Below are 22,063 nucleotides of genomic sequence, written 5' to 3'. Positions count from 1 at the left end.
TGAAAGAAGACCGTGGCTCTCTAAAATGGAGTCAAAGGGTCCGAAAGATCAGCTCCATTTTATGAGGCTCTTTCTGACTCTGAAGTGGCGGTTATCATGAAGGGGCAGGTTTGGGCAGGGGCAGGGATGGGGAAGGGAAGCTGTCGAGATAGGGGAAGGGAATAGAAGAGGAAGAAGAAAAAGAAGAAGGGATTCACGTTTGCTTACCAGCTTTGAAAGTGACAATGCATTTGAGACAGGCAAATTCAGTTGCATCCAGCCGAAGTTGTCTGAATCTGGCCACTACCTCCTGCAAAGCCTGTATTTCAGAGATGATCTTACTCAGCTTCTGGGAATCTGTATTTTCACCATTCATGCCTAGAATGGGAATGTGAAATAAATGTCCTAATATTAGGGCATTTTCATGATTTCATATTGATTTTTGACAAAATTCTGCATATAAATATCTATTCAATTGTCACTCTGAGATCTCTGATTCCAAGTAGACTGACTATATTGTATGGAAGTTAATATAAAATCTTCTCTGGGATGATAACAAACACAGTAATTTGCATTTAAATAACAATGCAAGCAGTCATGAATACAACAAAACAACATTATTTGCATTTAAATATAGATTTATAAATGACAGGTATACTCTATTGTTCAGTAGGAATTTGTTATTCTTTACATGTTGTTCTTTTTTCAGTAATGTATTTTTATGGTAATTTCTACAACAAAGTCATTAAATTGTGCAGTTCTTACCAGATACAGCCAGTAGAGTGTTAGCATCAACTGGAATGGCCCATTGTGCTATTCCTAGAACAAACAGTTCTCTCCAAGCATCTTCCAAAAGCATCAGCTGTCATACAATAGATGTATAATAGAATATAGTGTATAATTTATAAATTTATAAACAATCTCAATATGTAAATTTCCATTATTTAAAAAAAATGTTTTAAATGCCTGTCTTGGTAATTTCTTCTGAATATTTTAGCTTTCTCTTTTCTCTTTTCCACAAGGTGCCTATAGATAAAATAATATGCACTCCAGAGTCTATTTTCCCCAAAGTTTGCTTCTCCCAGGAAAAGGTCTGCTTTCCTTTTCTTGTCTTTTTATTACAGCCAAACTCAGGAATTACTCATTAAATTAGTGCTCTATGAAATGGCAAACTGTAACATACTGGAATGCCATCTAAAGTGACCCCTCTGGAATATTAATGCTCAAATTCTCAAGGATTACTGACTGGACTGCTGAATTTCTGTCTAACTCTTATGCCCAAAGAAGATCTGGAGAATGAGAAGATCAAGGAACAGTATGTATGTGAGGGATAATAGTCACAGTACTTATCAAAGACAAGCATTAGGAGAGGAAAAATAGTGATACAATTAAGTTAATCAGGGTTTCCACATTTAACTCCTTGTTGGTTGCCTGATTTCTCAGATAAGCATAAAGAAACAGATTGCATTAATTTTTATGTGAAGTGATACTGACAACTCGAAGCCAAAATTTGGTTGTCTTTAAATTACCATTTTTTTTGTACCCTTTCCTGCTTTGATTTGTTATTGTACAGTTTTCTTCTGAAGGCTGAAAAGAGAACCAATTTATGTTTGGCTTCCCACAGCTTCTAGACATTTATTTGGAAGAGTTTAAAAATGACACAAAGATGGGAATTTTGAAAATGGATCTAATGTTAGGTAAATCAGTAAAGATAGCTGATGAACATTTTAAAATTGTCTTCCAAAATGAGCAAAAAATAGCTCATTTTAAGGTTGTTGTTATTTTTTTAAATAAGTTAAATGTTTCAAGAACTGGTTCACTAAATATTTATCAAAATACTTTCAATGAATCATATCTAGTTCTAATCTTTAAAAAAGCAATTTGTCTATTCTTGATAAATGATAAAATAGACTTTATTCAGAAAAAGCAAGTGTTTTGAATGTGTTAATGTGTGTCTCAGTAAAAAAAAAATGCATTTTATATTTAGGAGAGCTAGTATAACCTAATTAGGTAAAATGGGATCTTTAAATTATTATTATTTTTTAAAGGATTTATATCGCTTGCTTGTATAATCACTTAATAGTTTTTGGTAGATATTGCCACTAGTCCCTCTGAATGCATATACCACAGCCAATTCTTCAGAAAACAATCCAGACTGCAATTTCTTCGTAGTAGATTCATTTACTGTCAAAATAATTCTAGAAGGAATTACTTTAAGATGAATAAAAATTATTTTCTTTCTGAGCATGTTAAAATTTTAGGTACAATATCATCTGTTTTAAAAATCTTTTGTGACCATAGGATTGTGAGAAATATTTGTTTGTAAGGATTTATTTTTTTAAAATTAAGAATTAAATGAACTCATCTCTATAAGTTTTGTAATACACTTTGGGTTCTTATTTCTTGTTTATCTCCTTATAGTTTAGTGACCCACACTCTATATATCATCATCAGAGAATACACAAGTGTGACCATAATGTGATGTGAATAATTCTTCAAGAGAGGAATGGAAATGTCTTCTTATTTATCAGTCACACATCTTATTTTTCCCTTTCCTAATTTTCCACAAATGTTTAAAAAATTTAAAATATGTATGACAATATTTCAAAATTCCACTTACAAGAAAAAAAATCACATTTTCTTATACATTTATTTCTTAATAAGCTTCATTCTACTTTCCTGAAGTAAAGAAACATTGTAACTGGTGGAACTATTAGGGGAAAAGGCACCCTCTGAAAAAGGAGACTTTCTTCTTCCAATTTACTGAGTTTCCTAAATGAATTTTATCTTACTAATTTCCTCAATGTGATTGTATATCATCAGGACATAGCACAAGACAATGCACATTTTCTTTTTGAGTCTGGATTCATAATGATTGATGTACAGAACTTCTAGTATGGATGTATCCTGAGATGCAGCTCAGTAATTCTTCTGTAATTTATAGTCTTTGAGAGTTGCTGAAAACTAAGAAGTAAAATGAATCAATAATGGTCAAGCTACTATGTTTCAGAGGTAAGATTTGAACCCAGTTCTTCTTGATTCCAAAGTCAGGCTCCCAACCACTTTGTCATTGAACCTCATTATGCTTAACAAATATTTGTTGAATTGACTTCATGGTTATGTTTTGGGGCATTAAAAAATACTTTGTTATCAGTGGCTGTTTAGCCAGCTAAGTATTTAAGACCGAGACACATACTTGACTGATAACAAGGAGTTGTTATAGATGATATCCACAGATCCCTTTCAGCTTCATGAAACTGGGAGTAATTACTCTTATTCCTCTCTTGTGTTCTCTCTCCTATTATTTGTATTGCCTAAGGTTCTGAAAGTACACTCAGATCTACCTGATCTTGCAAGGACAGAGTGGAGAAGGCTGGAACACTCTTGGCCCATTTAATGCTCATGAAAAGGAGTCTGGCTGCTGATTCACATACAGACTCAGTGGCCACTTCATAGAGATACATGGGAGCTCCATTAACCTCATGAGGATACTAGAAAGGAAGAAGAAAGAAAGAAATCTAGATTAATAGGGGGCAGAGTGAGAAAATCACAGCATTTTAAAAGGAAACCAATCTTTTATTATTTTGAATAAAAACCAAAAATTCCTAGGAAAAAGATATTCTTAAGAAAAAAGGAAACATTTAAGTTTTATATACTTTTGTATAATTAAAATACCTATGCATAGTTTGAGAACTGTCACTTGTAACTCTTTGGGAGAAGCCATACTCTGCACCAACTTTTTTGATCCCTTTGGAAGAAGGATCAATTAAAAGTTCTTATTTGAATGATAGAATTCACTTGGGAGAGGTGGATGTTGGTTGAATCACTTCCCTTTTCTGGGAAGTGGTTTTCTCATTTGCAAAATGAAAATGTTGGCCTAAATGATTGCTAAGGTCTCTTCCAGAGTGAATAGTCTATGAATCTCTCAGTCTTTCTTTATCCTTCCCAGCAAATTTACACAGGGCTGAGCCAAGTGGCAGGCCTGGCTCCCAATTTAGACAAGAGCAGCTTGTATTTGTGTAAATAAAAATAGACATGAAAAAGTATAAATTAATAGGCATCCAAAACACAAATATGCATATGAATATTTTTAGAAAGGATTAGTATATTATGGAAATATTTCAATTAGACATTTTAATCATTCATAGAGCATTCTCATTCACAACTGACAACATATTCATAGCAGCACTTTCCCATGCTTATTATACGCATCAAGGGGTAAGGAAAAAAATTAAATATTGTGTATGCATGTGTGCGTGTACTGGTGCACAGGTGTTTTGCTTTCTGAGGCTGTGTGTGTGTGTGTGTGTGTGTGTGTGTGTGTGAACTCTGACAGTGTAGGACTCCATACAGTTGTGGTTCTACTTTCAGAGAAATTGTGAGGTGTCTAAATGAGGCTTTCCTTTTAGGGGTTATAAATCCAGTCTCTAGATGGCAGCATTCTAAATTGGTGATAAATGTTATGCTCCTTTTTATCCTAGAGAATTAACACTGGAATAAATCCAAGCAGTTTGGAAGAGACTGGGGGGAGTGTCGGGAAGGAGCCAAAGCAAACCATATGGGTTTGCATTTGTGTTTCCCCTCTTTAATGGTAGTACAGAATTTAACTTTTTCACACCGGTTAATGAGCAACTCCCTGTCAGTTTCTAGACTTAACATTAGATTTACGATATAAGAAGTTAATAGTTGATCTAATTCCAGTAGATGGTAAACTCCTTGGAGGCAGGAATTGTTTTGACTTTTGTCTTCTAAGTACCAGAACCCTGGACAGTACCTTTCGTACTCAATGGCTGCTTCTTGAATTGAATTAAATCGCATTTAATTTTTAGGTCCCACGTCAATAACCTTTTAAGTTCCAATTTGGAGGTCATTTTCCCTCATACTGCTGTTCAACCGATGTGCAAGGAACACAAAATTTTAACAGGGTTGAGGAAATTGTTAACAGCAAAGAAAGTCGGATCCCTGTCCCCTTTTCCCTCCTCCCCAGCTAAAGGAAGACAACTCCTATGATGAATATTTCCATTTAAGGAAATATTTCCCACTTCTAAATCGAAGGGGAATAGAAAAAGACCTAACTTTATTTTCTTTCTCAATCTCCTTGTCACCAACAATGCAGAGACAACGAATCTTTGACACTCTTATTCCTATTTTTCATGGGTTGGAATGGACCACTGACCTTGGGTGTGGGCTGGGCCAGTCCCACCAACGTTTGCCTCTCTGGGGTACCAGACACTGCCGCCAGCTCCAGGTTATGTTGCTCCAATTGCGTGACTGCCGTGAAGAAAGCTGGGGCAGGCAGGGCTGCGGAAGGGAAGTGAGGGGCTGCGCCGTTCTCCTCCTTGTGGCCGCGGAAATAGAGGGCCACTTGCTTGCGGATAGTAGACGTCCGGGGTCCTCGCTCATGTTGCACAGCTGCAGAAAGAGACAGACAGTGACAAGGCTGAGCTTGATTCTAACAAGTCTGGTAACCCAAGGACTCCAGCCTCAGTTTATCAGCCTCATTCTGGTTTTAGAATCAGAAGATGCGCTTTTGAATCTTGTTTCCTTCCTAAAAAGCTGTATGGCCTTGGGCAAGTAGTTTCACCGCTCCAGGCCTTAGTTTCATTTGCAAAACGAGGGAGTTAGATTTGGTTTTATCTAAATTGCTTTCTAGTCTAAATCCCACAAATCCCTAATCTTGCTTTTTCATGAATTTACTTGGTGCTCGCACTAGAGATAATCTCACTCTTTCTCGTTTGGCTCATCAGGAAAGACCCCAGGTTCCAAGCTCCAAAACTGGAACAGGGATGCTAGACGAGGGAGAGAATATCTTCAGTATCTGGGGACTATCACTGGAAACTGGAGACAACTTTGCCCGCAAGGAATAGGATGTCTGTCACCTGCTCACAATCTGCTCTGAGAGAGGAACTTAGAGAGGAGGGCTGAAAGCAGAGTTCTGAGGAGTATCTTGTCTTTTATCAGACAGCGATTTTAGGTCTCCTAGTTCAGAGGCGTTTAGGACTCCCATTTCAAAAAGCAGCCTGAATCCTACCGGCAGCAACTGCACACGAACAGGTTCTGAATCCCTTATCAATGTGAAGCCCCCGGGAGGAAGTGACTTTCTGCCTTCAAGGCTTCGAGAGGGAAAGGTGCCAGCGGCCTGGGGAGTGGAGTGGGGAAAATGTGATAGGAAAGAGAGCTAGCCTCAGAAGAGTGTGCGGGAAGGGAGGCAGGCAGGCAAACAGCAGGAGAGAGATCTGACAATTACCGCAAACAGTTTAAACAAACAAATTAATTCAGGGGCAATCTCCCGCCCGCGGAGCTTGACAACTTGTCAATACAGAAGTTCAACAGGTTTTTCGCTCCTGCTTTTTTCCCCTGCTGCAGAGAGAGCAAGCGAGCTTCCTGAACTGGCAACTAGATGCTGGGGAGCTGCGGTCCCTGGCTCTGGTCCCGAAATCCAAATTCTCCCCAAACTTGACCCTGGTCCCTAACACTGACACCTCAGCCTGAGCAGTAGCAGCCTCCCATTCTGCTGGGAGGCATTCCCAAAACTGTTCGGAATTGTAGTGTGTGTGTGTGTGTGTGTGTGTGTGTGTGTGTGTGTGTGTGTGTGTTCTCCCGGCCCCCTGCAGAACCCCAGTCGCTAGTTCTTTCTCCTGGTGCTACTAAGAGGCTCTCCTCGGAAGCACAGAGAAAGGGGGATCTATAGGAGATGCTCCCCTGCCTCCCAAAGGCATTCTTTCCTCTTCATATCTGTAGAGGATGCAGAACTCTCTCTTGTGAAGTAACCTTAGAGAGCACTCCTTTGTTGCTAAAAAGTGTTTTTCTTCTGTATTCTTATCTTCTCTCATAAAAGTCTCACAAATTCCGTTCTCCCTTCTCCAGGTTCACTAAGATGAAGAAGTAATGGGTGCCAAGGTCCCAGGGATGTCTAATAGGCTTAGAGGTTGGGTTACAAAGGGTAGGCAAAGAGAAATGACTCTGGAAAGAGGCGAAAAAGAGGGATTAGGAAAGGAGGCTGAAATCATTGTCCTTCCTTCCACAGATGCCGGGAAATGCCCACCCAGTGTTTTAAAAAGCAGTCTCTCCCCTCCTTATTTCAGCATCTCATCCTGAGAGTGAGAATCGGGTGCAGTAGTTCAGAGTGACAGAGCTTGGAAGAGATTTCTAGGACTCCTTCCAACTCTGGCTAATTCTCACTTTTAATAGATGAAGAAGTTGAGGTTGGGAGAGTTTAGCTGACCTTCCCAGGATCACAGAACTAATAATTTGGCAGAGGCAGGTCTTAAGATTTCCTACTAGAATGGTTCCCTCTACAAGGGGGAACTCTAAATGGACTGACACTGATCAGGGTCAAGGGAGAGATTTTGGCTGAAACACTGGGACAACTTCCCAGGCATCTGGTAGAAGTGTTTGGGGAAGATGATTTACATGCATATGAATGCAATGTATTTTCTGTACATATAATTTACTTACTACTCAATCAACATTAGAAGAATAAAGGAATGTACTGATTACCATCTTTGTTCATGTTGACTTCCAAACACTTCTTCAAGCGACAAGCTCTGCATTGGTTTCTGTGCGTCTTATCCACTGGGCAGCCACCCTGAAACAGAGAGGGAAATAAGAGTTTACAGGCAAGGGGAGAGGGATGCTTTTTGTTCATGAAAGGAAGATACAGCAGGGCAGATTCAAGGAAAATAAACAAATTAACACATAAGAGGAGGTTGCAGAAGACAAGACGGACAATGTGCTGTTCTATTTATTTGATTTTCATCTTTGACTTTATTGCTTTTGCCTTTGAAACCCCCAGAAAGTAGAAGTTTTATATCCTGAAGGCTTTAAAAAGTCCAGGTTGGGTTTCTCAATTTGAGATAATTCCTTTTGCGTGTTAGAAAGGCACTAAATATCTGGGTTCCTGACCTGAGTTTGCTTCTCTGAGCTTGAAAAAGTCCTTTGGTGTTGTGAGTACTGGTTGCCTCAGTTAAGCAAGTAAAGAATCCCGGGGTAAATGGCCAAATGAAAAGGAAAAAGAGGAAGTGAGAATAGAAGGAAGAATAATGAGCTGATCAACCACCTGGAGTTTGAGTCAAGTTGGAACTGCTAAGTTTTTGAGAGGTATTTTCAAATAGAGAACTTCGGACAAAGAGGTTGGTGAGGTCTATTCAGCACCAAAGACAGCAGCTACCTTCAGGGCTTCTTTTCTCTCCTATGCCCCATCCTCACCCCCACCCCATAGTAGAAAGGCTTCCATCACTACTCCAGATGGGGCAGATCTCTGAGCTCTCTTCCTCTCCCACTCCCCACCTCTCTTTCTCCTTCCCTCCTTTTTCTTTCTATCTCTATGGTTTGCTTCTTACTCCATTTTTCACCAGTCAGGCTTTCCTTTCAGGTTCCACTGATAAATACCCTATGGGTTCAGTTTTTTCTTATTTTCCTATATTGATTCTATGTTTCAACATTTTTACTGGCTTTCCTGAAGATTTGACTAAGTCTAGAGTTATGAAAATGTACATTGATTTGGGGACAAAAATGGTACAGGACAGAAGCAAATTTAAGGTTAAAGAAATCAGAGGATCAGGAAACCCATAATGAGGAGTGAAAAAGGAAGAACTGAAAGGCATGAAGAAACCTCCAAACTATAGCATACAGTATAATTTTGAGAAGGAAATAACATGTATTGAGATCAATAGGCTACAAACACTGACTTTAAAAAGTTAGTTCAGTCTCTGTGTTCTGTGTTTATTTTATTTTTGATCTGGATCTAGGATGTTATTGAAGTGTGAAAACTGCCTCCATTAATGGCAATTTATCTGTAATAGAATCTTAGAGAGTTGCAGAGCTAATATTTAGAGATTCACAGAGCTAATATTTTATGTAGGTTTTTCTGATTCCACCAAAGGTAAGTACTTCCTCTCTTTTTATTCATGGAAGTACTTTTATATGAGTGGTAGAAAAAAGTGGAATAAAGATACTTTTATTTTGCTTTGTAAGGTCAGATAAATTCATATAAAGGGAACTTGGAGTTAAATGTTCAGAGCAGTTCAAAAGAACTGATTATTCTCTTTGGGGAAGAAAGGGCACTATCTTAGGATATACAATTAGATCAGTGTAGTATCCATATATTTATATTTAAAAAGAAGCGTCCTTTGAAGTCCTAAGAAAGGCATAAAGAATTTGCGATAATTTCAAATTATTGATGTCCTGATTCTAAATTGAGTAAAATGAAAGATGAATTTTGGGGGGAGAGAAGAAGATTGCTGGAACAATTCTATAGCACATCTTCCCTAACAGCAACTCTTTTCAAAGATTTCCAAAAAAAATTTAAAGTATGTTAACATTTAATTAAGAGTGTCATCTCATTCTTTTGACAAACATGTTAACCCTAACTAAAGGCCTTCATTAGTGTGTATGTGCATCTAGCTAGATTAAATGTACATGACTATCAAAAGCCTGGAACAAAGATATCTGACTAGATCAATTTATGTATTTGGCCAGCAAAGTCAGGAAAGAGCAGGTAAGCTAAGGTCCATTGTTGCTCATTTACAAATGCTAATGTCATCAATATATTTTGAGTTGGCTGCTTTCCTGGTGTTTAAAAGAACATTTCCCATATTTTGATTCTCCAGTTCTGTTTGTTGGTGTATTCACACTGTATCTCAATAAAAAAAAATTAATTGAAAAAGACAGAATGGTGAAGTTGTCTGGAGTCAAAAGATCTGGGTTAGTCACTTACTATAAGTAACCTTGGATGAGTCAATTAATCTCAGTTTCCTTAACTTTTCTGTCCTAAGGAGTGTTGGCTAGATTACTTCAAAGATCCCTTCCATATCTAAAACTGTAATCTTATGATTCTAACACAGTGTTCTCATCTTGTGAGTGTAATAATTTCCCCCACATTCCAAGAAGTAGTGTGTGTGTGTGTGTGTGTGTGTGTGTGTGTGTGTGTGTATTTGTTATTCAGTCCTGCCTGCCTGAATATTTGTGACCCTATTTGGAGTTTTCTTGGCATAGATACTGGAGTGGGTTGCCCTTTCCTCCTCTAGTCCATTTTATAGATGAGCAAACTGAGGCAAAAACAGGGTTAAGTGACTTGCTCAAGGTCACACAGCTAGTATGTGTCAGTGGTCAAATTTGAACTCAGGTCTTCCTGAGTCCAGGGAAAGTATTTTATTCACTGAACCACCTAATTGCCCAAGAATGGAGATACTAAAGTACCTAATAGATACATAGCTGTGATTTTCAAACAAAGGAATGAAATGATCAATCACAAAATGAAAATTTCGATCAAACTAAGTTATTCCTTCAAATTTTGCTATATTCATATGATTTTAAAAATATAATTCTATCAAATTAATCCATAAGTATAGATATAGCCGAAGATAGAAATCAAAGCAACTTAGTAACAATAATGTAATTTCTGTGTATATATTTAAATATTTTTATGTATACATGCATGTATGTATATATGTATATAGTAGGTTTCCACAATTCTGCAAAGCAACAGCTACCTCCATAGCTTTGATCATTCCCTCAGTAGTATGATGAAGGCTGCTAGTTGTTTCTTGCCATATTAACACCATAAGCACTTAGCTAGAGCTCTATCTTCACTAAAATGAGCATTTATGATTCAATGGCTGATGAGAGGGGAGATTCTATGACCATAAGGCTGATATGAAAAGAAAAAGCTAAGCCTATTAAAAACCTGGGCATCTCTTTTCTATTGATAGAGGCATCTGTTTTTCCTTTCAGGAGGCTTTTCTGAAATTCTCATACTGCCCTGGTCTGGCTCTTGGTTGGTCTCCCTCACTTCCTATGTCGGAATTCAGTTAAGTCCTCTTGGTGATTGCTGAATTCTGCAGGAATATGCCAGCTACAATTTCCTCAAGCCTCCAAAAACCTTTTAAAGCCATCTTTTTAAATATGATCTCTGACACCAGTCCAGATTATGATGCACAGGATGGGAAGAGGAAAACCCACTCTGGGCCTGGGAATTGAAAGAGATTGCTTTGTTCTCATCTGCCTTATCATTTATCCAACCCTAATATTCTATATAATATTCTGGAATTTACTTGCATTAAAACTACATTTACAAACCTGACTCTCTGAATCTCGAATGCTCCTGACTTTTGATTGGTATCATTATTAGGATGATTCCCTCTAAAGGTTTCTCTTTAACTGGGAAAGAACAGAACAAGAGTTTAGAGGGAGAGAAAAGCTCTCCGGAATCCCCCTAAGGCACAGGTCACTTCTAAAACATCAGATTTGCGTAAGGATCCATACATGCTACTGAGAATGAAGAAGGGCTTCCGGGGAAGGATGGAAATCTGAGGATTTCTCTCTTGGTATTTGATTTAAAGAAACTAAGAACCTGTTCTGGGTTCGAAACTGTGATCTACTTTCCAAGCACTTTGCCTGTGACTTACCATTTGTTAAAAATCATTCCTCCAGGTTGAAAACATTTTAATCTGTGTTCCTGTCTTTTTTTTTTTTTTTTTTTTTTGGAAAAAAAAAATCTATTCCTCTCTCCACGCCCCTTCTCTCTTACTAGGCTTTTTATCCACGTTCATCAGGTGGAGGCTTGGAGCCTATGAAAACCAGGAGATGAACGGTTAAAAAAAAAAGCAGGAAAAGATCCCAAATAGAAGAACCATGTGTGCACTCTTGAACAGATCGAAGGAGAAACAATGACGAGGAGGATAAGGAGGAGGAGAAGAGAGTGATACCTTGGAAAGAGGAGACAAAACGACTGGTACCTGGTTTCCAGATTTGCAGACATACGTCCGATTCCTCCTGATACTCCGTTTGAAAAACCCCGAGCATCCATCACAAGCATATACTCCATAGTGCTTTCCAGAGCTGCGATCCCCACACACTTTACACGGGATGTCTAAAATACGACCTGAAATCAGAAGGCGGAAAACCGAAAGAAAGGAGAATAGGAAAAGAGAAATGAATAAAGAGAGGAGAGAGAGAGAGAGAGAGAGAGAGAGAGAGAGAGAGAGAGAGAGAGAGAGAGAGAGAGAGAGAGAGAGAGAGAGGCTAAGCAATCTGACCTGAGAAGGGATTAGCACTGGAGCTGTGGTAAACGCAAATAATGAAGTTATTTTATAGCCAACCTTTCCCCCCACCCTCCCTTGAGCAAGTGTCAGTTTTCTACAATGACCATTATTCATGCACCGCTACATTTATTTGAATCCTCTACAATCGGCGAGGCTCAGTTTGGAATAAAAGGGCCTTGCAGTTCTGGGCTCCGCGGCGGCAGCCTCAGTTGCAGTAGAAGCAACAGCAAAAATGTCCTTCGTCTTTTTGCTCTGACAAAAAGTTTGGCCTGCCTGCCTGGACTTCTCCATTGAGCCCAGGGAAGCCGTTAGTGATGGAGAGAAACGACAAACTTGAAATTTAAAAACAGTCAAGAAAAAGAAACATTCTGGGAACCCACCATAGAGACTGGGTCTCAGCTCTGAGACCCATTGTTACTATAGTCATACTTAGTAGTAGAAGTAATAATAAATACTCTATAGCTGTGAAACTTTCACCTTACTTTTGTTTGATGAATCTTAGAAATAATTTCTCCTCCCAACGTTTAAATAAATGCTTTAAAAATAATATCAATTACCAGAATAGGGATCTGAAATGAATCTCTCCCTCCCCCCCCCCCCCACCCCAATCGTGCCAACTTGAGTGAAGTAGCTTTCCTTTCTCCTCTAGCCTTAGTTTCTCAGCTGACTGGTTCTTTTAGGTGGATGCATTCTTTGGTTGTCTGTCCTCAGGCTTGGGAAGGAAAAAAACTGACATTTGACTGAAAAATTATTTCAGTCCCGTTTTTCGTGCTCGGCGCCCCTCTGGCACTGATTTAACACACACGCACAAGGCACGCACACACATACATATACACACACCCCACAAACAGATTCGACTTCTCTCCCACCTTCTACTTCCCGTTTTCCATTAGTTACTTTTTCCATTAAAAGTCTAGGCACCCAAGAAATGGATTGGGGAGGGGATAAAGCGCAAAATAGCCTCCCCTTACTCGGGAGCCGGGAGGGGGGCCCACAATCCAGCTTTCTGATCCACGGAGTACCCAGGGACTAATATCAAGTCTCAGAAAGCCTCCCTTCTCCAAGACAATGAGGACATTAGATAAAGTGTTAACTTAATGATTTTCTCATTGAAACCCATTTGACTGCTCCCAATCAGTACAACCTGCCAGCTTCTCCCTTAAATGAAACTCGACAGCTGCTATATACAACATAGCTAGAGGACTGGGGATTAAGTTGGGGACTGGGGCGGAGGAGGGAGGGGAAAGAAAAGAAAAGCGGAGGGAGGAGGGGAAGTAGAAAGGCTAGTGGTGTATGCGTGTGCGTGTGTATGTATGTATGTGTGTGTGATTGTTGGAATAGGGTAAACTTTTCTTCCATACTTAACCATTTTGGGCACATCCAGGCCAGCTTTCCCTGCTAAGGGTGCAAGGTCAGTGGTGGAGAAGGGACTGGTGCAGGTAGGAGGTCCGGGGACAGAAATGGGAAGAAGGGAGGAGGGGGAGGGTGGGCAACAAGGAATGGTTCCTGGGACTGTGTAATTACAAACCCTTCTTACCACCTGCCTATAGAGTCACCAGTGACCCGTCAAAAAGGGTAGCATGGGAATTCGGATATCACACAATGCCAAAAGAGGAAAGCACTCAATTCTCTCTCTTCCACCGCGCCCCCCCCCCTCCAACTTCAACCCCAGTCTCCTCTCCATCTCCACATCAACTGAGACATTTTCCGCGCCCACAGGCTTATACAAAGCCAGAGAGTAGTTGGGGGTGGGGTGTGAGAGTGGTACTAGAGGGTGGATGGAAGGAAGACAGTGAGAATGTACAGCCAACAGTACCATCTCCCCTCTCTTCATGTGCCGGGTCATCGCAGCCAAGAAAACTCGTTGTTGCCTGGCTCTGGCTTCCTGGGCATCAGGCCCTCTCTGCAGGAGGAACTCCCAGGTCATCTGAGTTTGCAGAAATCAGAGAACTTGACTTTGCCTCTAAGGGAAGGACTGTCTGTCTGTCTGTCTGCATACTTGCTTCCCTGTCAATCTTCCTCCCTTTGGACCAATTTTAATTTCCTTGTGTGTCTATCTGGATAATTCACTCCATAAAATAATTTTGTTTTTACTTTTTATACGGCTATATTTACTTCTTTGCTTACACTTTGTAATCTCTCAATAGAAGAAAGGAGTTTCTTGAGAGGGACAGTCTTATTTTTGTCTTTGTACTCCCAAGTACCCAACGGTTTCTAGCATGGAATTGTTGCCAGCATTTGTTTTTTGAATCGACTTGGAGTTGTGATCACTAGAAATGAATGGGTGTAGATATTCTTTTCCTTATCTTCTCTTTGCAGCTTCCAGTTGACTTTAGTAAATGCAAGGGAACGGGTTTCCAATCGAGTTGCTCAGACTGTACTTCAAGTTTGTAAGACTTGTTGCAGTCCCTTCTGTTAACTGCTTCACATTAGATGACGCTGCTAATTTTTCTGGTCGATATTATTATTATTATTATTTATTATTATTATTATTGCTGTGGTGGTTGTCTCTGGTTGTTTTTCCTTTGTCGAGCTTCAAGGGAAAATGTATGGTTCCTGAACAAAAGCAAACTTTTTCATCGATCTTCAGTTGTGGAGCTGAGGGAGCGAAGGGAGTAACGCAGCCAAGAGAGACAGACTGATTCTGCATCCTCAGTCCTGATTCTAGCTCCCTTAGCCAAGACTGTCCTCCTGGAGCAGTCTTACTTGAGTTGCTAGGGCCTTCTCTCACCTATACTCTAGATGTAGGTGCTCTGACTGATTAGAGACAGCCCTAGTAGACCACTCTAGGCAAAGGGGGGTTGGGAAAGGAGAAGTCGAGAATCCTGGGGGACAGGAGGGGATGAGAAAAATTCCTGGGCAGAGAAAATCTGCTCAAAAAAAAAAGTCTCAACCAAAAAACAACCCTACCAAGCCACGTTACGGTGACATGGGGTCATGAGATAACTGGCTGGTCTTGTTGTAAAGCTCCTCTGATTTGGCCAGCCGAGGTACAACGTGAGGAAAGTGGGATTTTATTGGGGCCGGGAAACCGTTCTTAACATCCCTCGCCAGGGGGTCCCCTCGGGCTTTTTGTGTGTTATAATTGCTTAAAGATATATGGCAGCTTCGATTACTGTAATTACCATCAGAGGCTGTTGAAAGAAGTTAGTCTGGGCTGGAGGGGTGACTGGCTGGGGTCTTGTTACCACCCAGGAAGGGATCACATTTGACACAGCTCTACACTCCAACCGAGAGAAGCCAAGCGAGGCGAGGTCTGCAGGCCGGGCGTGTCCCCCTTGCCCTATTCCCGCCCCCTCCCCAGGTTACCGGTCTAGCCCTACTCCGCCGGCACCCCGAGTCCAACCAATTTAGTCCCTAGAACCGACGTCGCTTTGTTCTAACTGTGCTCGGACTCATACTATTTCTCGGCTTACATTTTTAGGAGAGGAGCTAGAGTGTACCCCGAATTCTGGAACGGGCTGGGTGATTGAGTAAAAGAAATGCAGGGATCGGGGCTCTATATGCGCCCTAATCAGAACGAAAGATGAAGTCGTAGTTTTGTTTGGTTGGACAGATACGATAGACGCAATAGAGTAGATAAAGAGCCGCGAGAGTTTGTGACCTCTGTCCGAATTACTCTCGGGCTTCTGGACCTGACCTCAGACGTCCTCGCACAATCCATCTTAGAAAAGCTAAATATTAGAAGCTCCGAGAAAGTTTAAGAGATTTACACTTTGTGGCTTCCTCCGAAAATCTTTAGTCCTTTCTTCGCTTCTCCCTCTCCCTCCCCCCCTTTCCCCCCACTATCCCCGGAACATAGCCGCTCCTAGCGCGGGGATCTGGAAAAAAAAAAAAAAAACAAAACAAAACAGCCTTCATTGTTTTTCTTTTCTTTTTTTAACTGGCTCAGCAGCTTTGGACTCAGAGAAAACCCGGTCTCGGAAAAGGCAGCCAAACGTCTTGTCCTGCCGAAGTAAAAGGGTAGTTTGGTTTCCTTCTTACGACGGGAAAGAGAGAAGGGAGATTTGTGACCCTGCATCTCATGGGCAGGGGCAGGAATCGGACGCCTTTGGCTTCACTCTTTTTGGACGCTCGCGGTTCAGCCAAAGTGACTATAACGCGGGTAAGAAGCATTACTTTCTGCTTCTTTCGTGGGAAAATATCTCGGGAAACAATTCACCATCACCAAAGTGACAAAAATCAACCCCGCATTACTTGTACAATGACTCGAAATGAGGACCCCAGAAAGACTGTTACTATGAGTTGCAAGAAACAGAACAAGTTTTTTACATTACCTCTGACCCCGGTTTCTTACTTCTTCATAGATAAAGCTCCTACTTTTATCTTTCTTTCTTTCTTTCTTTCTTTCTTTCTTTCTTTCTTTCTTTCTTTCTTTCTTTTCTTTCTTTCTTTCTTTCTTTCTTTCTTTCTTTCTTTCTTTCTTTCTTTCTTTTTCCTTCCTTCCTTCCTTTCTTTCTTTCTTTTCTTTTTCCTTCCTTTCTTCCTTCCTTCCTTCCTTCCTTCCTTCCTTCCTTCCTTCCTTCCTTCCTTCCTTCCTTCCTTCCTTCCTTCCTTCCTTTCTTCCTTCCTTCCCTTTCTTCTTTCCTTCCTTTCCAAACATATCTCTTTTTCATGTCTGCTGCTATATGTGTGTGTGTGTATAGAAAATAACCCAAATACCACATGCTCGGAGTGTTCCTCTGACCTCAATAAAAGAAAATTCCAACCCAGTTCTATTTTTTTTTTGGGGGGGGGAGGAGAAAGGATAAATTCCCACCTGCCGGAGACTTTCTGCCAATCACCAGGGAGTTCTTAGCTCTCTTTGGTGGCCTACAACTTAAATCTCCCCCGCCACACATACTGTGGCGAAGAGGGGTGCGAAGGGAAGAGGACTTACAACTAAATAAAACAGAAGAAAACAAGAACAACAAAACCTCAACCAGGAAGTGTTGAGACTAGATTGTTGCAACCGCTAGGTTGCAGCTGCCGAAAGTACCTGTATTCCAGCAAACCTCGGGTAAGAGCAAAGGTGAACGGAGGAAAATAGCAACAAGGACCGAAGTAAAAATCAGACCAAAGCCGGTATGCGATAAACGATGTCTGTATATGGTACGCTTATGCAGCCATTGCCCCTCCTCACACACGTACATATACACAAAGTGTACATGAGAAGTTATAGGACAGTAGCCCAGTCGAGATGTAAAGCTTGAATAGCAAATGAAGTTTGAAGGGGAAAAGCCATTGTCAAAGGAACCACACTATCTGGAAGGATGAATTGGGAACCTACAATCCTTCCCCCCCCCCTTTACTATATGCTTGTGTTTGCAATAGACACATACGAGAATTAGCCCCAGCTCCATTTTACCTTCGCCAAAAGTCCCTTTCGGGATTATAGATTTGAGCCCCTCTTTGCCATACTTTAAATTCCCCAGTTATGAGGTACACGGATTTAGGATTAAGGAGAGTGTGACTTTTCAGTCGTTTCTGCTTCCCTCTTTGCAGGATTATTTGAAGGAACTAGAAATGGTGTGCAAGGCATTGAATTTTAAATCCGCTTTTTGCAGCTGCTTAAGGGATTCTCGGGCTCGCAGTGTCCAGAGTTTGAAACGTCTGTTATTGGGCTGCGCGGCGGTGGAGGGGGATTGCACAAATTTGTAGTTAGAGGCAGAATAAGGAGTTTCGGCGTCAGCCCTACATCTTGTTCTCCACCCCCTTCGCCCTCCCCCATCCCCACTTATTTGCCCTGCTCTTCTCCCCACAAAGGTGTCTGCAGAGGGAGCATCCAATTCGTAGGGACAGATCTGATGCGCTTTCGGCTGTCTTGCAAATAAACTGTAAAACCCAGGCACCAAAATAAGCACTAAAGAAACAAAAATAGTTCTCTTTGTAAAAGACGAGCTATCTCTGCAAATAACCAGTTCAAAAACGCCAAGACCCAACAAGAAGTACATTTCTAGAAAAGTAGAGTTGGTACTTCCTAGGGGCTAGGCAGGATACTAAGTTTCCCCGACACTAGCTGCTCACTCCCCCACTTCCCACCTCTAAGTCTTCCCGGATTGGGGAATCCACTAAGAACCTGGACGGCGATTGTACCCACTTGTTGATCCCGCAGGCTTGCTCATGCTGACAATCCTGGAGTGAAGGGGCTTGTTGGCTCTGATCAAGTCTCGGCCTGTAGGTCTCTCTTCTCTTGGATGCCTCTCTCCCGCCTGTGAGCCTCTGTCGCTGTGACAGGTGGATTTTGATTGTTGTGTGTGTGAGAGAGTGTGTGTGTGTGTGCGTGTGTGTGTTTCCCTTGGGCTGTCAGAATTCGTGTCACTGTGGAAATTTAAGCATCCTCGAGTTTCTTCCCGGCTCTAGCAAATATGCAGCTTCTAGGAATGTTTCTTGGTATGGACAAATACATGGATAGATACATAGACAGGAAGACAGACTGAAAGAAGTAAGGGAAGGGAGGAGGCTTAAAGGACAGTCACAGATACAAAGATTATTATTTTTTCCCTCGGGAATTCGGAGGAATCCTCCTTTTCCTCCTCCTCCTCCCTCTCTCTCTCTCTCTCTCTCTCTCTCTCTCTCTCTCTCTCTCTCCTCTCTCTCTCTCTCTCTCTTACAATCTCTCTCTCTCTCTCTCTCTCTTTCTCTCTCTCTCTCTCTCTCTCTCACAATCTCTCTCTCTCTCTCTCTTACAATCTCTCTCTCTCTCTCTCACAATCTCTCTCTCTCTCACAATCTCTCTCTCTTATAATCTCTCTCTCTCTCTCTCTCTCTCCTCTCTCTCTCTCTCTCTCTCTCTCTCTCTCTTCTCTCTCTCTCTCTCTCTCTCTCTCTCTCTCTCCTCTCTCTCTCTCTCTCTCTCTCTCTCTCTCTCTCTCTCTCTCTCTTTCTCTCTCTCTCTCTCTAAGTTTCCTTCTACAAGTAGACTACGGGCAAATGTATACAGACCGCTTGATCTTCTAAGCAAACAACGACAAATCGCAACGTCCGAGTTTCAGAAGCAGCTGGGCTCGGTGTTGCCCAAAAAGAGGCTCCAAGCCTGATAGATAGATTCTGGCTGGGGGAGAAGGCTTCCGCGGAAGCAGCGCCTCAGCTTCCAACAAGGGAATGGCACCAACCAGCAAAGGTTTCCAGAAGTTCATTGCACTGTGACTTTGTGTCTGGAGCTCCGGGCTGGATTCCCTATAATACCTCCAGAGCTGCTCTGACAGCAGCAGTAGGGAGGGGAAGAGGGCGTCCCTTGCCCACTTAGCTTTTCCCTGCTTTTCCCCCAACTCCTGGCGGGGTCTGACGTCAGCTGTGTGCTGGGAGGGGGCGAGGAAGGGGGAGGGGGTTAAATGCTAATGATATTAATGAACCTCCAAGCGGCTTCCATAGAAAATGCAAGCGCTCGGGGAGCGGATTTGCAGGGTGTGTGCATTATATGGCAGTGTGACTTGAGTGTATGCGTGTGAGCGTTTGTTTTGTGCTTCCACAGTAATAAAAGTAAATTATGATTTTTTTCCCCTTGGGGAATGGGCAAGGGGGAAGGGATACAGGGACTTCCTCAAAATGCTCTTTTCCCACTCCTCCCGGGCTGCGACTGAGACCTGTATGTGTGAGTGTGCGTGTGTGCGTGCGTGCGTGCGTGTGTGTGTGTTTGTGTGTGTGAACGCGCTCTGGACGTGGCCCATGTGAGCTTGGTTCATTCTGTGCCCTGTGTCCCTTCTGTTGAGGGTAAAACTTGCATCTGACCCGAGGTGAGTAACTGTTCATTTTGCAACTACCTGAGGGAAGTTTTGGCGTCTTGCAGGGATGTTTTCTGGCATGGGCTAGGATATGGGTGCACACAGGGAAGATGGAGGGTGGAAGCGGGAAGCTAAAGGGGAAGAGCGCCTGGTTTCTCTCTTTTGCAGTAGGTCTGGGGCCAGGGGTGGTGCTGGTGCTGCTGCTGCCGTTAGTATTTGTGCCGATTTCTCCCCTACTCTTCTCACGTAGGTGCTTTCTTCTTTCCCAAAAACAAAGATAGGCCCATCTCGACCAGAGGAACCGAAGCATCCATTGCCTTTCCTTTCCTTTCTTTTCTTTTTCGGGAGGGAGAACAGGTGTGCCTCTGAGCCCGGCCCTCCGACCTTCTCTGCCCACCTAGGATTGAGGCAATTCTCGGCTGGAACACTCCGTAGGTCCTCACCCCCAGTCATTGCCTTTTCTAGGCTGTCCCCTCCGCTATTCACTCCGCCTTCCACCTGGAACAGAAGAGGGAGGGAGGGGTGGAGCAAGGGTTTGGAGGATTATTAGCCACATCCCACATCTTTATTAAGAGATTAATACTCCTTTAAGCCCCGAGGGAAGATCAAACTTGTCCTACAAGTGCCGGTTAACCTTTCCTCGGGGCGTGGGCTAGGCCTCGGGTTGAAGGTCACGGATTCCGTCTCATTCTACTTTCCTTCACCTTCTCCTTCCCTACCCTTTAGTTGGCCCCCTTGGCGAAGCCCCTTAACGTGACCAGTAGGGGGCCGTGTGAGCCCCTAAAGATCAAGCTTCCTTCGTCCCTTCCCCCCGACCATGCCTTGGGCTCAGATCTCCAGAACCCGGGATCCAAAGGGTGTGAAACTCGTGGAAGAGAGACGATTGTTTTGCTTTGTATAAATCTGACGTAGGTCAAGACAAATTTTATTCCCCGGGATTCTGGGACAAATTCCTGACTTCAAAAAGTGCGTGCGTGGGTGCGTGTGAGTGCGTGCTTGTGTGTGTGTGTGTGTATGTGTGTGTGTGTGTGTGTGTTTTGGAAAAGTCTTAGTAGGCGAACAACTTCTCAACCCCACCCCACCCCCTTCCCTTGAGAAACAGGCTCGGTGCCTCCCCCTTACTTAGCTTGAGTCAACATGTGACACTAACTTTCTGGACACAGTAGAGAAAACACAGCACTAATACATAAGAAACCCAGATCTTTCTATGTTTCTATATTCAGTGAATGCCTCCTTAATCACAATCGGTTTTGTGGTTGGAGGTTGGATGCGATATTTTATACGTGTGCAAAGAACAGTCTGGATTTGTAGTCGGAAGAGTTGGGTTCAAATACAAACTCTTATCTTTGTGACTTCGGTCATGTCACAACATCTCTGTGCTTATATATTCTTCATCAAAAAGACGGAGTTGAACCACGTGATCTCTCAGGTACCTTACATCTAGAAACCTAAGATTCTTTGATCCCTTATAGAGAGGTTGGGAGGAAGAAGATAGGTAAGATTGCACCTCATAATTATTTCAACTAGGGAAATGTTAGTGTAGCTTACTAGTATCAGAGTTTTTAGTAGGTACAAGACGAATTAGGTGAAATGACAGCTCACTCGCAACTGCCCTTAAGTATTTTTTTTAAGAGGAAGTAGAAACTGAAGTGCCGAATCTAGCCTGCCTTTTTGAAAGGGATACTAATATAGCCAAGAATCAATGCAGTCACGAACCTCACTCACAAAAGTCATGGTAGTGTTTCTCTAAAGAAAGCTCGAAAGCTAGAGCATCTGGGGCTCAGGAATGCCAGTTCTATATGGGAGTTTAGTTTGAAAACCCTGTTTCTTGTTTGAGGAGACTACACCAAATGACTTCTGAAGTCTCTTCCAGTTCTAAATTTGTGACATGTTTTTTACCGATCTATGCAGAGGCTGCAGCAGAAAATCTTACTGACTACACATTGCTCGTTCCCTCTCACACCCACAGTCAACATTACCATCATCCCAAATAACACTATTCTCTAGGACTTCTGGCCAGCTAACTCAAGGTCGGAAAAGAAAATGATAGAAGCTGAGACAGACTTTTTTTTTTTCTTCTGGGTTATCTAAAGGAAGAATTTTCTTTTTATTGGTATCTAACTAGACCCAAGAAGCACAGAGATAAGGCTCTCCCCACCCCCACCCCCAGTCCCAGACTGCGTAGTTCTAGCTCTTATTAGAGGTTCTGAATGAAATGAATTCAAATTGCACTCTGGGAGAACCATTGTTCCTCTGGGTAGGACACTATTCTTGGCCTAGACTCAACCGTTCGCTTTCAGGAAAATTTGGGGCGGTGGTCACAAGCTATCTCAACTT

The 22,063-nt window shown here is 42.0% G+C and overlaps 1 protein-coding gene across 1 annotated transcript in view; it reads right to left on the bottom strand.

The window, feature by feature from the left end:
* The window catches only part of NR2E1 (nuclear receptor subfamily 2 group E member 1), a 28,532-nt gene extending 9,985 nt beyond the window's left edge, over positions 1–18,547 (bottom strand). Inside the window, exons 1-7 of the mRNA XM_051997492.1 lie at positions 18,103–18,547; positions 11,718–11,863; positions 7,480–7,567; positions 5,156–5,391; positions 3,324–3,470; positions 745–841; positions 208–357 (exon numbers count right to left, since the gene is read on the bottom strand). Of these exons, the coding sequence (XP_051853452.1) occupies positions 208–357; positions 745–841; positions 3,324–3,470; positions 5,156–5,391; positions 7,480–7,567; positions 11,718–11,863; positions 18,103–18,127 (889 nt within the window). The 5' untranslated portion in view covers positions 18,128–18,547. The remainder of the gene's footprint in view (positions 1–207; positions 358–744; positions 842–3,323; positions 3,471–5,155; positions 5,392–7,479; positions 7,568–11,717; positions 11,864–18,102) is intronic.
* Between the last annotated feature and the right edge of the window lie 3,516 nt (positions 18,548–22,063).

Source organism: Antechinus flavipes, chromosome 4 (genome assembly GCF_016432865.1).
Source record: "Antechinus flavipes isolate AdamAnt ecotype Samford, QLD, Australia chromosome 4, AdamAnt_v2, whole genome shotgun sequence".
NCBI lineage: Eukaryota > Metazoa > Chordata > Mammalia > Dasyuromorphia > Dasyuridae > Antechinus > Antechinus flavipes.
Note: the sequence above shows the minus strand (reverse complement) of the source record. Positions and strands in the feature narration are given on the sequence as shown.